Genomic DNA, 17,424 nt, shown 5'->3' with positions numbered 1-17,424 from the left:
AACCAGACTTAATGCCTTCGGTGCCGCTACCTTGCGCGATTACATGACCGCAGCAGTTGCAACACTGAAGGATTGACGCTGCAGGCGGTCCCATTCCGAAGCATGGACCCCACGCAGCTACATTGTGGCAGACAATGTCCCGGCACCGCAGACTTTTGCTTGTTTGTCCGTGGCCCTGGGGACAGTAAGTCGTGCGACATCGGTAGGTACAAAAGTAGGGAGCTGAATACAACAAATAGAATTGCTACATGGTCCAAGGTCCTGTGCAAGTAATGGCGATTATTTGTACATAGTCCAACGCAACCGTTTGGAAATACTCATTATATTACAATAATATACTTTAATTACCAAAATATCTAAATAATGTGCTTTATTTTCCTGCGGTTCCTTAGCTTTTTTAATGCAGGCATTTGTCAGTGAATCTCTATATTTAATAAAATGTGAGCAGAGAGGCTTTCTATCCAAATCTAAGATATAGGAGGAGTAAATTTAAAGACATTTAACCAGTGTCTTACACAGCTACATGAAGTACAAAAACAATGTCAATTTGAAAATAGTAGAATAGAAAATATGTGAAGAATGTCTTTATCAGATGTTGTAACTGTTGCCTGTAAGCTTTTCAGCTTACCAGACGAGATGCATGGTGGGTGGAGGGGGGGGAGGGGGGGGGGGGGGGAGGGGGGAGGGGGAGAGACAGGAATGTTAAGAGGATGCAGGTTATTAGGGAGTAAAAAGTCGATTTCCTGTCATATATATAGTGAGGTATGTGCAGTAGGAACGACAAAATAACGTAAGTAATAAAGTAAGAACACGCTGTATGTCCAAGGCAGTGTTTTGTTAAGCTAATTGTGCATGTGTGTATGTGTGTGTGCGTCCCCTCACCTCTGCGCCCCCCTCACACCCGCTCCGGCGTCGGCTCCTGCGGCATGATGTCATGTTGCTATGGCAACGTGACGTCACATAACCTCGCGGCATCATTTGACGCCGCGTTGCCATGGCAATGCGTGTGAGAAGCAGCCGGAGCCAAGGTAAGAAATTTAAGTGCCTTCGCGAAGCGTCCGGGACCTCTGTAAACCCCCCATACCCTGCACTCAGACTCATGCCCCAGCCCCCCCAGTTTGCGCACCCCTGCTCTATTGAATTAAAGAGGCAATCCATGCGATTTTCTCCCCTATCCCTTTTGTAATACAGGTTTGAAAGGGGTGGGCGGGGGTTCTCAGGAGCTTAATGCTTTTCATTTAAACTCTGTGACCCCTGCTTCTGGAGGTACCTATCTGTGTAGTGGGTGCCGGTAGCCACTCCAGGGTTCACTATATGGCTGCTTTTCAAAGCTCCCGGGCCGTGGGGGCCAATAGGAAGCCGTGACTTCTTCCGGTGCTGCTTCCTATTGGCCCATGTGTGACTAAGAAGCTGAAAACTGCAGGAGATACCGGCACCCGCTTTCGAGTTAGGTATCTCCGGGAGCAGGGCTTCCCAGAGCTGAAATTAATGGGATTCAGCCCCGGATACCCCCTGCTTCATACATATTAAAATAATAAAAAAACGGCTTGGATTGCTCCTTTAAAATACAAAGTGGTACATAACAAATGAGTAATGTTTCGGGCCTAACCAGCCCTTTGTCAACCTCCTACTGCAGTCATGATTGCATTAGGAGTTTCAATGAACAAGCAGCTATCCGAAACCCACCAACCTTATCATCCCCCTGTACCCTATGTTTCCTTGTACCCTTCCTTATAGAATGTAAGCTCCTTGGGGCAGGTCCCCCTTACCTACTGTAACAATGTATGTTAATGTTTGTTATTTTATTATCTTTCGTCCTGCAACCCTGTTGTACAGCGCTGTGGAATATGTTGGCACATTATAAATAAAAGATAATAATAATGGATTCAATAAAGCATCTCTTTTTATGTACGTTTGGAGTGCTGTGGAAATCCTTCCTTTCAAGTTGTATGTTCTTGGTCGCTCCAGGATAACTGTGTTCTAGGTACAAAGAGTCTTGGCTGAGAAGAAAGCCATCTTTAAAAGAACCTTAGGTTTTACAGTTCACAACATTTTAGAAATGGGAATAAAAGAAAAGGAAATGGTAACAAGCTAATATTTCATTTTAATGTATCTGCAATGTACAATGAAAATCGATGGCTAGTTTATGGTTAACTGGTTGACCACTGAAGGATTCAGTCAACACCAGTCAATGTTTCTCTTGTATGTGTTAACAAAGGAATCACCCTTCTTTATAGGGTGATAAATGCCATTTTCTTTTGATTGACAGAATATCTGATAGTTATTGTCTGCTTGAGGTAAAAAAACATGACAATCTTACTATGATTAAACAAATAATAGTATAATTTACATAGTTCTTATCCCATGAGGAAATGCCTGCGGTTTTGGTTTTGACAGATTATTACTTGCCGGTAGACTGGACAATTGTCCCCTGTTCACCTGTGACCTTCACACCATGCAGAAGAGTGTAAATGTATTGCTTTTCATTGAGCTGGAGTCTCGCTCTATGAATGGGTAGCTTTTAGCACAATTTTAAATCGTTGATGTTAAAATATGTTGTTATGTATTGTGTTATAATTTGCTTTATACTAAGCTATACTTAACTATGAAAAGCACAGTGTGCCTGGTATAAGTAAAATGGTACAACATACAAATTCACTATAGTGAGGCAGTATTACTCCTGTTATTGCATGATATCGTGTTACCACTGGTGCAAGTTTTCATGCGCAATTTAATTTCTGAGCCATATTTACTAAGCGTCAGTATGTCATAAGACACCTTCAGGTGCTGAAACCTTAAGAATCATAGTGTCTAAACAGTGCTACTCCATAAGATACCTTCTGGTGCTTGAAGACACCTTACAGCCCATACTGAAGTTTTTTATGTAGCAGCACTGTGTAGTCATTATGGTTCTATATCTAGAAATATAAGGTGGGTTTTATTGCATTTATGTCTTGTTCCCAGGCTCTTTCGTTAGTTACTTTCTCATGCAGAGGGTAAAAATAAATCTGACTACCTTATCACTTGAGGTGGGGCAAATAACATTGACTTTCTATTACAGCTACTGAATTGAACATTTCAAGCCTTTCAATCACCTAGTCTTAACCTATTAAGCCACTCACTGTCTACTGTTTAAACTTATGTGAGACTGCAGATTGAAATGATCACACAATACCTGTGGTATTTTGTCTCTTATTGCAAGTGCAGTTATCAAAAGAGTAACTTTGAACAAATTCCCAAATGGATCAAATACTGTAGTTGTTTCTGTAAATATTTTTTTATACATTGATTTGTTTTTACAGACTTCCAATTGAGGGGTCCTCCAGAGCCGAAACATATATTTTTTTTAGCTCCAGTGACCCTTGGTTCCCGAGATATTTACCAGTTTAGTTGCCAGTGTTTTGGAAATCAAAATGGCCGCCAAATCTTGCGAGTCCCTAAGGAAGCTGCAACATCATCGGGAGAATTACTTTGCGGCTTCCTATCAGATGATTATTGTGGTCATATTTAAATGTCCACGTAGGAACACTGACAACTAAACCGATAGTATCTTGGGATCTATGGGGCCACTGGAGCTCAAAATAACATAGTTCAGCTACAGAGGACACATGGACAGTATTGAAGTCTATAAAAAATAGTTCACAAAATGGAAGTTATGCTGCTTCAAAGCAGGTGCTAAAAAATACCCACCCTCTCTCCTTCCACTATTCCCCCAAAAAGCTTGCGATGTATAATGGTACTAAAGATCTTAGTACAATGCCAGACATACAAAGCTCCTGATCCGTACAGAAAACATAACTGTATATAGCCCTGACATACCGTTAACAAGTCTTCTACATTAAAGTTTGTACTGACTATCATTTCCTTGTAACCTGCAGCATAACCAACAGGATAGTCTTTGTTGACCTATTGGTGTATAGTGACTGTTAAGGAGCATTGAATACTGGAAGGATGGGTCAATAGATGTAAATTATTGGCATTAATGTTTATGGGGTTCTGTTATCTAATCCTAAAAGGTTATGATGGAAAAGCTTCAAGTTGTACTCTGTTTTACTTTAGATTGAGCTTCTCAAACAAGGAGGGTTGCTGTGGAGACAGGTTTCTACATGCCACTGACCAAATAGTCACAAAGGATGTTAATACATGCTGTACCCAATGTTATGGTTACATTGAACCTCTTTACTGTACATCACACAATACGAGTCCAGGAAGTATAACATAAGTAAATATCAACAAGGACAAAGCATGCAGTTGTTGGGACGTCAGATAAAAAACACACAGAACAGGGTCTTACCTTCTCTGTGTTTGGCTTGATACAGCGAATAAAGAATGGATTTGAAGTGCTAATTGTTGCCATTAAGGAATGTAGGGAGACCTAGAATAAAAAAACAGCTTCATGCATAATCTGAAACTAAAAAGAATGTACTACATAACATGGAAAAATGTTTGTTGCATTCAATAGATGTGTATTTTTCCAACAGCAGCCTCTAGTGGTAGTAAGGTGTGTTACATCGCAATATACATGTGAATTCCCTGTATAACCCTGTTCTTTTAATGTTACTATGTATTTTTTTATAACTCGGTGCCCAGGACATACTTGAAAACGAGAGGTAACTCTCAATGTATTACTTCCTGGTAAAACATTTTATAAATAAATAAATATGGTTTCCTAAAAGTAATATAATTTAGAGTTGCTCAATTGACCCGGCAGTGTCGGATAATTTCACTTGTGTATTTGGGAAAGACGAATACATTTAAATGGGTACACAATACAATTCTTATTCGACCATTTTATTCCGCCTTTCTGTATGTTTCGCTATTGATAGTCTCATTATCACTTTCTAACCAAAATAAGAAACATAAGTCACCAAAGAAAAAATTGACAATTTGCCTTTCGAGACAGGATTCCATAAACAGTTGTATCATAAAAAAATATTAGGGAGTTTGTAAATCTTGCCTACTTGGAAACATAAGATTATGATTGAGAAATACTTATATTTTAATGAAAAAAACATGCCAATTCGACAGATCGCTAACATTACTTCCCTTTGGTCAGTTATCTCTTTGTATCACTATATTACAACACAATTCCGCTTAATTAAGTGCATTTGTTTTCTAACATTATTAAAACTGAGGATGGGAGGAGGGGAACAGGGGCTCCGTTGCTGAAGCGCGCTATTCTCAGTGCCGGAAGTGCTCCGGTCCCCGAGATAATTACCCTCATGGTTTCTCCATGTAGGAAACAACATAGCCACTGTCATCAACCAGCAGGGAACTACACCCAATAATGTGGTGGCGTCCTATTGGCTTGCAGATCCCATGAGATTTAGCAGGTCAATTATTTCCCCTGGAGGGAACTTTAAACCTGATATCTACATCAGTAAGTAGCTTGTGGACCGGAGTCCCGGCACTGAAAATAGCACGGTACAACACTAAAGACCCTCCCACGGCTCCAATGATGCTAAAATAATTTATACAAATCACAAGTGGGATTGCTTGTTCAGGTACTTGGCTGGTATTTCACCCTGCAAACATACTAACCTTAAACTGTAGGCTGACAGTGGGTTTTCTGTGCTTGCTTCCACATTTCAGTGTGTCTTGGTTATTTCGACTTGAAACGTGTTCAAATAGATCATAGATGAAATCAAGCCTAAGTAACAAAGACAAAAACAACAGCACCATTTAACAAATGCATCAGACAAAAACAGGGAATATATGGACTGTAGCTTTCAAACTACTTTATACTCTGAACGTCAACACATTTTTGTTAAAATATATATTGTAAAGTGCATTTTATGTGCAGCACAGTACTAACAGATTCACTGTATCTTTTAAATGAAATCCGGTTTTCCATTGGCGTCAAAATCTAAAATACATGTGGTCACAAAGGTTTTTCGGTTTGGACCTACCGATGGATCCCTGGTTATTTCTTTTAACCAAACCATATTACCTCCTCACGAGACATGAAAATAAATTACTGTGCCACATATCTTCAGCCGCAAGACGCGAATTAGCGGCAGTATGGAAACAAACAATTATTCCCTCAATTCCCAAAATTAAAAATAAAATCTGGCAGATTTGCTACCTGGAAAAACTGGTTAGTCTTAATAACGACACCTACACAGATTTTCAGAAGGTGTGGTTACCTTGGATTCTGAGTGAAAATCAACCAGAAATTAATACCCACTTAATTTTGTTGTAATAAAAAAAATAAAGAAAAAAAATTGATATTTATATTAAAAAAAAATATATATATATAAAATACATAATGTAAGTAATAACAATAATAATAATATACATAGATGTAATGTGTATTTACAAACGGAATTTCCATGCTTTTGTACATGTGCACAAACATAATTTTCTCCTACCTGCTTTCACGCAGCAGATTAAGAAGCTCGTCCCTGAAAGTGTCACGATTCTTCTCCAGGGTACTTCTGACATCGTACAAGACCTTTTTTTTTAAGGGAACAAAACATAGGATTGTAAATATGAGAAAACTAAAATAAGGAGAATGTAAATATGATCGAGTGGAGCTACATGTATTTGCTGGCAGAAAGCAATGCACTGCTGCCCCCTTTGGTAGCAAAAGGTATAATGCTTTCAAATGTAGGGAGCAATCAGTACCTCTCCAGCATAGTGTTTCACTCCAAAGTTGTGGACAGCGACTCTTGGTTTCACGTAAAAAGAATTGTTCTGAAAAAAAAAAAAAGGGTAAAACTATGAAAACATACATTCTTAAAAGGACATGCAATAAATTGTGGATTCTGTTTAGCTATTGTTCGGTTTTGTCTTAACACTGTGGGAATAAAGTTTCAAATTCAAGAATAATAATAAAAAAAAGAAAATCACAAAAACATACCTCGCATGACCCTTGTTTAGGATTGGTGGGATCGGCTACATTTACATAACACATTATCACATTTGCGTACATGAAATCCAAGCAGAAAACGTTATTGCTATTCACAAAACTGATCTTGGCTTAACCCCTCGTGTGTCCTAATCAGGTACGTTCTACGTCAAGAAAGGTTTAGCCCCAGGGACCCTTATGACGTGCACCGTACACCATTGCCCTTTGCTAGGTTTTTAGGGCTGTACGCGATCGCGTACCACAGGGAAGGAATGGGGCGGTCCGTGACATCCACTCAGAACTGATCACGGGATTGCTTGGAAGAACAGTCACGGGATACGGAAGTGCTGGCAGGGTCCGTGGCCACAAAGCTGCCACGACCCTCTGGCACTGAAAGGGTTAAATTAATGGTAAATATGTGCTGTAGCAGTTTGTTCTGCTAATAATTTGTACAGTTGAACACTGCGTAAGACTAACGCCAGGATTTAGCAAGCGCCGATAAGCAGTATGGCAGGCTGATCCGGCGTTAACTGCCACTGACTTGAATGGCAGTCAATGTGTGATCAGGGTGTGATACCCTCCATCGCAGCTTAGTGAATCTCCCCCATAGCCCATGTTTACTAAACAGTCTTGTGCCATAAGACACCTCCCAGTGCTAGAACACGCCTCACCGCCTATTTACTTAATTGGGCTGTAAGGAATCTTCCAACCCCAGGAGGGTGACCTGTGGCAGGAGACTGCTCAGTAAATATATCCCCCAATCCCTGCATAAGAAATGAATAGCACGTTGCAGATATGAGCATGAGCAGAAAATCACATACCGCATGCTGGTTGTGTAACTTCTCCAAAAGGGTGCTGTCCGTTGCCCGAGGAAAGTAGCTTTCTTCGTTGATGAGTGCTAGCAAACCAAGTTTCTGAGTAATACATACAAAGCATTTAGATTATGCTGGCCATTTAATAATATTGTTTGTATATAACTCATGAAATCATCGTATTTACATTGCCAAAATGCTGCATGTCAAAATAGCACAAAAAAAGCATTTTGATAAAAAAAAATATAAGATTATAAAGTACAAAAAGATTGGGTTTAAATCAAAACAGGAAGCGTACTAGTTGACTACTAGTTTACGTATTGAGCAGCCTGCATTTATACTGTGTGGTTGGACAATTTCATAAAGGTGACCGGGTTACTCAAACCTGCCATTTTTAATGACAATAAAGCAGTAATCTCCTCCACTGCTCCCCCTAGCCCCCTATTTTTGTGCAGGGACCTATTGGTTCTTTTAGTGCAGGAGGAAGGACTACGGATCTGGGGAATTTTTACTATTGAAGAAGAGGACATGTCTCTCTTGCAAGATATCGCTAGCCAGCTCCCTGCCTGTGAGTCATCAAGGGCAGCCAAATGTCCTTCAAGTACTGGTTGGATCGGAGGCCTCAGTGTTCCTGTACTAAAACACCCCTTAGTGGAAAACAAAAGCTTGAACATGCAGGGCACAATTTTATAGCATTATTTACAGTTTGTGGGGTCATTTAGTATCATACATCAACTTTTCCTTTAAAGCCTTCAATTCTAAAAGGACTTCATCACATGTGAGGGGCGTGGTGCCATTACCACAAGCGAATGAACGAACAGCTGGGCGAGCAAAAAGAATGACCTAGCATTTATCAAACCTAGTGTCACATATTTCATTCAACTTCAATACTTAAACCTTTTACTGCACGCTCACCTTAAACAACAAAACAGGTAGCGCTAACCGCAATGTGTGTGGTGTAGTAACTATTACCTTATATATTAATTAAAACTATACATAAGGGGCTGCCTAGGACACAAAGCCTGACCCCCTGGTCAGGAAAACAGTATGGACAGGGAATAGTTCCGTGGGCGCCTATAAAATTTTACCACTATAAAGGATATACGAAAACCAAGCCTGTTGGTTGTGAAGATTGTTGATCCTCACGGTGGGCTTGAAAACAAAGAGAAAGCACAACACATAGCGTAATACTGTTGAAACATTAAACAAACAACATATAAGACAACATATAACAGCTGAATACTGAAATGGTATTTTTAGGACAATAAAATCATTTAATAACAATTAATATTTACTATAATGCACAATTTGCATGGACATATAGATTTAAGCAATTAAAAATCTGAATAGGTGGTTCAACTGCTCCGTAGCACCAATGTTGATGATAGCAATGCCTACTCACCAGATGGAATAGGTTTGCAGGCAGTGGATATTTTAGAGAGTATCCCCTCTCATCTGTGTGCTGCTCTCTGCTTAGCTGGCGTCTCTGTCGGCTCGTGGGTGCAGCTCATCAGCAGGGACTCCTGCAGCTCCAGGAAGCACGTCTGAGCAGATGGAACTCAGCTGCAGCTGATTCAGCACGATGTCAGCCACGGGCCACCGTGAGCTCGTCTATCTGCTGCTCACTGCTAGCTGGCGTCTCTATCCGCTCGTGGACGCAACTTGTCAGCAGGTACTCCTGCAGGGCGCCAAGCAGGGCGCTTGAATAATGGGAAACCGCAACAGCTGGTTCAACTCGTCGGCGGCTATAAGAGATGGTTAGCTGGCAGCTCACGTTGATTCACCGATGTACGGGGGGTACTACACCAATGTGTGCGGGGCTTGAACCTCCACCCTCAAGCGGGGCTTGAACCATCAGCTGCAGCTGAGTTCCGTCTGCTCAAACGTGCTTCCTGGAGCTGCAGGAGTCCCTGCTGATGAGCTGCACCCACGAGCCGACAGAGACGCCAGCTAAGCAGAGAGCAGCACACAGATGAGAGGGGATACTCTCTAAAATATCCACTGCCTGCAAACCTATTCCATCTGGTGAGTAGGCATTGCTATCATCAACATTGGTGCTACGGAGCAGTTGAACCACCTATTCAGATTTTTAATTGCTTAAATCTATATGTCCATGCAAATTGTGCATTATAGTAAATATTAATTGTTATTAAATGATTTTATTGTCCTAAAAATACCATTTCAGTATTCAGCTGTTATATGTTGTCTTATATGTTGTTTGTTTAATGTTTCAACAGTATTACGCTATGTGTTGTGCTTTCTCTTTGTTTTGAAGCCCACCGTGAGGATCAACAATCTTCACAACCGGCACGCTCACCTTGCAACACCGGTGTTAAACCAGTTATACCACTCTATCTATGATTCTATTTTCTTCTAAATTGAATAAAAAGACAATTTTTCGATCATGACCCTTCGCAGACCCATGTTTTACCTTTTCTATCAAGTCCAAACATTCTCCATTGTCTATCCAGTCAATGTCTTCCCACACAAGTCCTTCCCTAGGTTATAAAGAGGGCACATTTGAATTGAAAAGCATATAAAGAAGGTTTGTCATTTCTCAACGGGTAAGGAATGATGCACCAGCAGAACTAACGGAAAATCTGCCAACTTGGTAGTGGAAAGAGCTAAATCTTTGTCATACACCTGGCTAAAATATAATACAAACATATATACTAGTACTTGGTACAGAAAAGGAATAGCACAAAGAAAAATTAACTTTCACATGTTCTAACTGTAAATACAAAGGTCCATATTCAATAAAGGGTACTAAGCTTAGAATGGGAATTGTGCATGCTAATGCTTGGCACCATTTGGTGAAACAGGGCCAAAGTAGATTTCATGCAGATCACAGACGTCAAAACTATCAAAACAAGTGCATTACACACCCGATAAAACTTTTAGGGTCCATCTATTTTTTAAGAAAATACATATATACAATAAGCATTTTCATAGTTAAATATGAACAAAAGAAGCAGCACAGAAAAAAAAAATATTTATACTTTATTTTTTAATACTGTATCATATAAATAGGAAAAGGCTGTTTGTGGTTTTCAGCCACTAGGTTTTATATTGATATTATGTAATTATTACCCTTACCTGCTGTATTCTAACTGCTCCAGTGAGAAAATGTGCTTGTTGAAGTATTCTTGGAGCTTTTCATTTGCATAGTTTATGCTGAACTGTTCAAAGCGGTTGACCTGTAATAATATATATTATATATGTTCAACTGAGCTTCTATTTTTACAAAATGTAGATAAATAGAATCCGGAGTCTTAAAGTCATGTACCAACATGTCATGGATGTACCAGTACATACCGGTAATTACAGGACGTCATTATCTAGAGCAGTGTTTCTCAATCGGTGTGCTGCAAAGCCGATCGACTATCAAGTACAACTGCCAAGGAAGCCGCTGTTGCAAAAAACGTCTGGTTTGGAAACTTTTTTTGAGACTTGGAGGCTACCGTACATAGCGCTGAAGCACCAATGGTTTGAGTTGGCAGATCCAGAAAGGGGGAGAGAGTGAGGAATTATACCGGATTATCTGCTGGTGTGAGATCTGAGGACAACTGAGGGTCGACATTCTGGAGTAAGAGGAGGTGTGAGTTTGCCTCTGACAGCATATACCCTCAGAAGTCCTTTTAAACAATCAGACTAGGAGATACACCAGATTCCCTGCTAGTGTGAAGTCTGAGGACGACATTCTGGGGTAAGAAGAGGTCTGAGTACCTCCCGGTAACAAACATCCCCAGAAATCCTTTTAACTACCGGACTTAACACTTAGAGACAGTAGACTTGGACAATATTAGTACACAGTTGTGATATAAGCAAACATACACAGATTTTGGCAACATCTACTGACTACATAAACTTAAGCAGTACAGATCTGGTGTAAATTATGTCATTCATAATTCATAATTCATTGATGACAAGGCCACTTTTTAAAAGTTTGTACTTTCTTTATCAGGCACATGCAAATAAGAGGCTTGGGAAGAGGGGAACGATCCTGTACAAATTCCATCTGTGGAGAAGTTTCATACCATTACTTTGCACAGGAAATGAAAATATCACTTGTGAGCACATTCACATGTCTCATCAACAGGTCCGCAACCTGCCTTTCACCCCTAACCAAAAAAAAGTTGAAAACCACTGCTGTAGAGTATTCTGGAAGGCATACAAGCATGTGTCTGGCTTGTAGCAGAAGGGGTAATGTACATTTACAATACCTCAAAGTTTTCAAATCCAAAGATGTCCAGAATCCCAATGGATTTGAAGTCTTCTTTTCCTTTTATCCGACTATTGATCTTCTTGATGACCCACGCAAAGCATTGTGAATAAAGTGCCATGGCTACGGAATCTCTGCTATCCACAGCCTATAGTATTACATTAAAAGAAGGTGTTTAGATACAACCAGGAAATGTCCTTACCATCCCAATAAACGATAGCAGCTTAATTTATTGTATGGATGTGTATATCCATAATTAAAAACTGAACCCTGACAGATCTAGCATTGCACAAAAGCTCACTACAAAATTGCTACTCTAAGGAATGATAGTTGTCATATCTGTCATCAGTTACAACTCTCTTGTGACTTTAAGGACGCACCAGACATTATGTAGCAGTATTTGGATAGAGAAAGGGAAGATACTATCAAAAGTGTTAAGTAATGTAGGGGCAGTGACAGGGAGGTCGTGACGTTCGACAATGTGAGAAATTGTGTCAAACTCTTCAAGTGCATAATTATTTATTAGTTGGACTGTGCATACCAGTCTCTGCCCTTACAAACCTCTGGCTTTCCGAGCACTAAGTGCCATTGAGAACTAGTGTAAGTCTCTAAAAATGTACTTTTGAGAAGCTAGCAGGTATGATGTCCTGCTTACCTGCTCTATGCTGAGTGGTGTAGAGATCTCTTCTCCCCTGAGGATCATAGACCTGTGGGTCAGTGATTCTGTTAGTTGCACCGAGTCCAGCCCCAGCAACTCTGCAGTTCTTCCCAGTGCTAGCAACAAAATAAGAGATTTTCATGAAAACATTGGCATATTATTACAATACATGTATCACCTATGAAATCCTTTTCTCAAAGTGGCCTTATCCCTTACAGGGATTTATATGCCAAGAAACAAGTAGAAACCTATACCCTGCCCCTAACCTCTCCCAGAAAAAACCCACAACAACAACAAAAAACAAGTATACAGAGCAAAGTTCCACTGGTTTCATTCACAAATGTATTTGTAAACTTCAGTAGCAATGCTCATTTTTTGGAGACATGTTTTGGTTGTGGACTTTTGAAAGCAAGTGATGTCTACTGCCGTACTCTTCAGATACTCGTGATGATAGGACTTTATTGTGCAGCAGATGTTTGCCCAATAAACCAAGTCGTACAGTCTTACCGGTTTTGGAGGCGACTTGTGCCCCCCCAGCGGTAATGAATTCAATATTTCCCAGGTGCAAAATGCCGGCGAGCAACCTAAGAATTTCCCGGACGTCCTCGCTGCTGAACTGCATGACTTCCATGGCCGTCTGCAGGGAAGGAAGAGAAGACTGTGGGTCATGTCCTGAATATTTATCCTTTTCTAATCATGAGAGGTACATTAAATAGAAGGTGCCTGAGGAAGTTAGAAGACAGCTCAAACTTGAAAATCGTGAATAGATTATTATTATTTTTTTTATCTGTAAACTCATTTGAGCTTTTTTCTTTAATTTTAGGAGATTAGGGAAAGGTTTTGGATTCCCATAGTTACCAAAATCAATAATAATAATAATATTATTATTTTCTTATTTAGCGCTATTGATATATGTAGCACAATGAGGGATCTTCACAAAGCTGCGATATGGGTTATCGCATAGTGATCCCGCATTAATTGCTGTGCAAGTCTATCACTGTGAGATAACCCGTATCAGTGCTTAGTGAGTCTATCACTGTGAGATAACCCGTATCAGTGCTTAGTGAGTCTATCACTGTGCGATAACCCGTATCAGTGCTCTGCAAGTCTATCACTGTGTGATAACCCGTATCAGTGCTTAGTGAGTCTATCACTGTGCGATAACCCGTATCAGTGCTCTGCAAGTCTATCACTGTGTGATAACCCATATCAGTGCTTAGTGAGTCTATCACTGTGCGATAACCCGCATCAGTGCTTAGTGAGTCTATCACTGTGCGATAACCCGTATCAGGGCTTAGTGAGTCTATCACTGTACCAGGAGAGGGGTAAGCCAGCAGGGGGGCGCTGGGTAAGAAGATTGCGCACCCTGCGATAACCCATATCAGTGGTTAGTGAGTTTCTACTACACAGAGACATCAATGTCATTCTAGTGCCAGAAGCAAAGGGGCAGATCCCCAGAACTCCGTTAAATCAGAGCTGCTAGCGCGATGTTGCCTAAATCTGTAACATCCATCAGTTTTCCTCAGTGTAACGGCTATACTGTACACAAAGCTAAATACATCTAAAAACAACGCAGTTAGAGATCTCATTAGCATAGACTTAACTAAATTAAATTAAAAAAGAGAAGACAGGAGAGGAAAAGAACCCTGTAAATAACAATATAATAGTTAAACCATATGTACTGTAACGGTGGTTTTACATTTGTAAAAGACCTATTTCAGGGTCTGGAGGTAACGCTAACTGTAACTGAGCTCTGTGGATATGCGTTGTTGGAGGGAACACCTCTTTTGCAAATCATTAGCACTAACTTCCATTATAATAATGCATGGGCTCGTTACGGGTGAAAACAGCACTTAATGCATCGCTAATGAGCTTTGAAGATCCCCGTTCGCACTTAACGAGACGTTAGGTGAAATTAATGTCTCGTTGTCACTAATGGAGGTCTGTGGTTCTACCCCGAAGAAAGATCATGTCTCTTTTCCCAGGAAAGCTGATACTAGAATTTGAACCCTGTTTACCTGTTTCAAAGGCAGTTTCTTACCCCTAAGCTACTCATTCAACCAAATGGGGGGTTAAATGATCTGTCAGTGGCAAACATGTACAGGAGCATCCAGTCAAGACAGATATAGATACTCCCTGGTATGTGTGCTAGAAACCAGAGCAAATCTTTCTTAGAATCACGTGATAGGCTTATCTGCCCTTTTTTATTACATATTTATCTAATTACTATTTACAGCTAGGGAGACACAGTTCTTCAGTTTTGAAAATAAGTCACATAAAGTCTTTTTTTAGGAAGAAAAAACAAAACCGTTGTTAATATCATTCTCTTGATAACGTATGGATTTCATCAGTTGACCACATCAGACATCATTATTGTGGCATGCCTTCCAACTTCTGCTTTATAGTAGCCCTGCTCAGTCCCCCGAGTGACTTCTTGACTTCGTGAATACTTCACATTCCGAGTCAAAATATATAACATGTACAATTTGCTGAAGAACACACTGTGCCATTACACAAGAAGATGTATATCTGTAACCAAGTTATGAAATACGGTTGCAAAACAAACACGCTGAAATAGAATGACGGCCCTTTTTATGCTTAGGCAAGAAAGAAAGATCCAAGATATTCAGTTAGCAGTAGCAAGAGTAATTAGAATAACAGGCTGAGTTTGGACAATCTTTTTGATGAATTGTATTTAAAAGAATGGTCAATCATACCCAGGAGAACAGCCCGTAAAAAGTAGAAAACCATGACATTTAAATGTAGGATGAGAGAATAAAATAAACAAGGCAACAGAAGAAGCATGCAGGTTGAGGAGCAGTCTCGGCACTGTGTCACATCCTATAGCTGAACCTCCGATAACGCTGCAGTTTCAATAGTACCACACATGTTTTATAGAGATCATAGAAAAGCTAGAGATGACGAATGAGTAGAAATTGACTTTTGCATGGTAGTGTTTTCAGAATTTTTGAAAAAAATTGAAAATGTGCAAATATTTTTAAGTAAGTTTTAGGATCGAAAATCCCATTGAGATTGTCCAATTTTGCCATGCAAACGATATTCGCAGTTAGCGGAAATGCTATCCCCTCTTATTTTCAATTAATTAATTTTTCAATTTTTACCACTGAATTTCAGATCTTAGATCATTTTTTAATTTGTAGAAATTAGCATTAGACATTAGCGAAGGTTATTTTCAAAATCATGTTATTTTGCAAAAATGTGAAAATGCAAAAGTCGAACGTGAAAAATGTCGGCCAACTCTAGCCAAAGCCGACACAATTAAATTACAGATTAATATATTGTGTCTTACTTTAACTTCCTGAAAAGTCTCCTGGTCATCGATTGTCCCATCTGTGGTACATCCAGATTGATTCAAGTAGTGGTACTTTTCTGGTTGTAATAAATAAAATGCCTCTGTGGAATAAATCGAGAGAGAAAAAACTCTGGTTGATAAAGAAAATGGTAAAATCAGAAATGATTGTACCAGTCTAATAATTAAACTCACATTGGGAGATTCTTGCTATCACAATTTAATACTAAGGAATAATTGTATATACTGTACTATGAAGTGGCCGTTCGCGTTAGAGAATCCTATAACCACTAATTTTGCACTTAAAAATCTAATTGCACGGTTCAAGAAACTATGAACAGTAAATATTCTGCATTTAGAACCATCACAGGCAAAACAATATTATCATAAAAAAAATGCATAAACAAGTAAAGGTATTTCCACTCTGGAGAAGTAATTTCTTGATTTGGAAACAACTTAGGAATGTGTTTTATGCCTTTTTGGTGCTATCTATCTTCAAACCACATTGGGGGCTATGGGCGTATGAACAGTATAAAAGCAATGGAGGAGTCATTTTTATCGTGCTGTCCTATGGGACAATATATCAAGCACTCGGTTCCACATTTTGCCCCATATGCATCAGCCTGAGAAAGTAGGCTTTACGGAGGAGTTACATGATAATGAGATGTACCCAATTATACACCATTGTGTGTCATTTCTGGAGGAAATGTGACACAATCTGTGTCAAGAAATCTGTCAGGTGGTATACCTTTCTCGCTTCAATTAACCTTTACAGTTCCCCCTGTAACTTTCAGGGAACATCGTTCTCTTTGTTCTCATTACTAGGGTGGGCTCCCCTTCTCTTTCTGTGATCTCCAGCAAAGCGATAACAGGGTCCAGATCCCTGAAGTCTGGTGGCACGCGCGTGTGGTTGGACTTCCAGCATCATAAAGATTAATCTGCCCCCATGTAAGAAACAGGTTCTTATGTTTGACACTAGTGTAATGCATCACAACACACTTTCTTTGCTTCTAAATTACCTTAATACATAGCCCCCATTACTTGTACAGTAACATGTCATTCAACTGAATGACTGATAGGTTGCTTAAACTCTACTTCACATTCACCAATAACCTGTTGGTGCTGTGTGTTTTAGGTAAGTACAGATGTAGCTAAGCTTCCTGTGTTCGCTGGCGCTGCGACCCGCAGTCACGCAACAGTGGTGGTCGCGGCACCAGATGATTGAACCTGTGGGAGGTCCCAAGAATGGACCCCCCCCACCCCCTGCAGCACGATCGCTTCAGAAACGGTCTCCTGTGCCGCAGACTTTTTCTTCATCGATCGCGGTGCCAGAGTCAGTGAATCTTGCTACATCTGTATTCTGTTTTTTCTGTGTAGCTTTCATCAGCAGAGACTGATTTTCTGAGAAGCGCTTTCGAATGGTGGCTAATTCAAGAAAAGGAAGAAAACGCCTTTGAAAAAAGTTCTACTGAATTTAAATACTGATTTTGTTTTTCTTCCAATTTTGTGACTGTACTGGCCCAGGCTAACTGTAGCTAATGAGTAGGATCAGGCAGTTAAACACGTCCCCTT

At 39.9% G+C, this 17,424-nt stretch overlaps 1 protein-coding gene across 1 annotated transcript in view; it reads right to left on the bottom strand.

The window, feature by feature from the left end:
• Positions 1 to 17,424, bottom strand: part of MYO10 (myosin X) — a 258,726-nt gene that overhangs the window by 70,057 nt on the left and 171,245 nt on the right. The window contains exons 9-19 of the mRNA XM_075585926.1: positions 15,853 to 15,956; positions 13,050 to 13,179; positions 12,540 to 12,658; positions 11,886 to 12,032; positions 10,759 to 10,859; positions 10,094 to 10,160; positions 7,672 to 7,764; positions 6,628 to 6,696; positions 6,372 to 6,454; positions 5,542 to 5,650; positions 4,295 to 4,375 (exon numbers count right to left, since the gene is read on the bottom strand). Of these exons, the coding sequence (XP_075442041.1) occupies positions 4,295 to 4,375; positions 5,542 to 5,650; positions 6,372 to 6,454; positions 6,628 to 6,696; positions 7,672 to 7,764; positions 10,094 to 10,160; positions 10,759 to 10,859; positions 11,886 to 12,032; positions 12,540 to 12,658; positions 13,050 to 13,179; positions 15,853 to 15,956 (1,103 nt within the window). The remainder of the gene's footprint in view (positions 1 to 4,294; positions 4,376 to 5,541; positions 5,651 to 6,371; positions 6,455 to 6,627; positions 6,697 to 7,671; positions 7,765 to 10,093; positions 10,161 to 10,758; positions 10,860 to 11,885; positions 12,033 to 12,539; positions 12,659 to 13,049; positions 13,180 to 15,852; positions 15,957 to 17,424) is intronic.

This window comes from Ascaphus truei, chromosome 2 (genome assembly GCF_040206685.1).
Source record: "Ascaphus truei isolate aAscTru1 chromosome 2, aAscTru1.hap1, whole genome shotgun sequence".
NCBI classification, from domain to species: Eukaryota; Metazoa; Chordata; class Amphibia; order Anura; family Ascaphidae; genus Ascaphus; species Ascaphus truei.
Note: the sequence above shows the minus strand (reverse complement) of the source record. Positions and strands in the feature narration are given on the sequence as shown.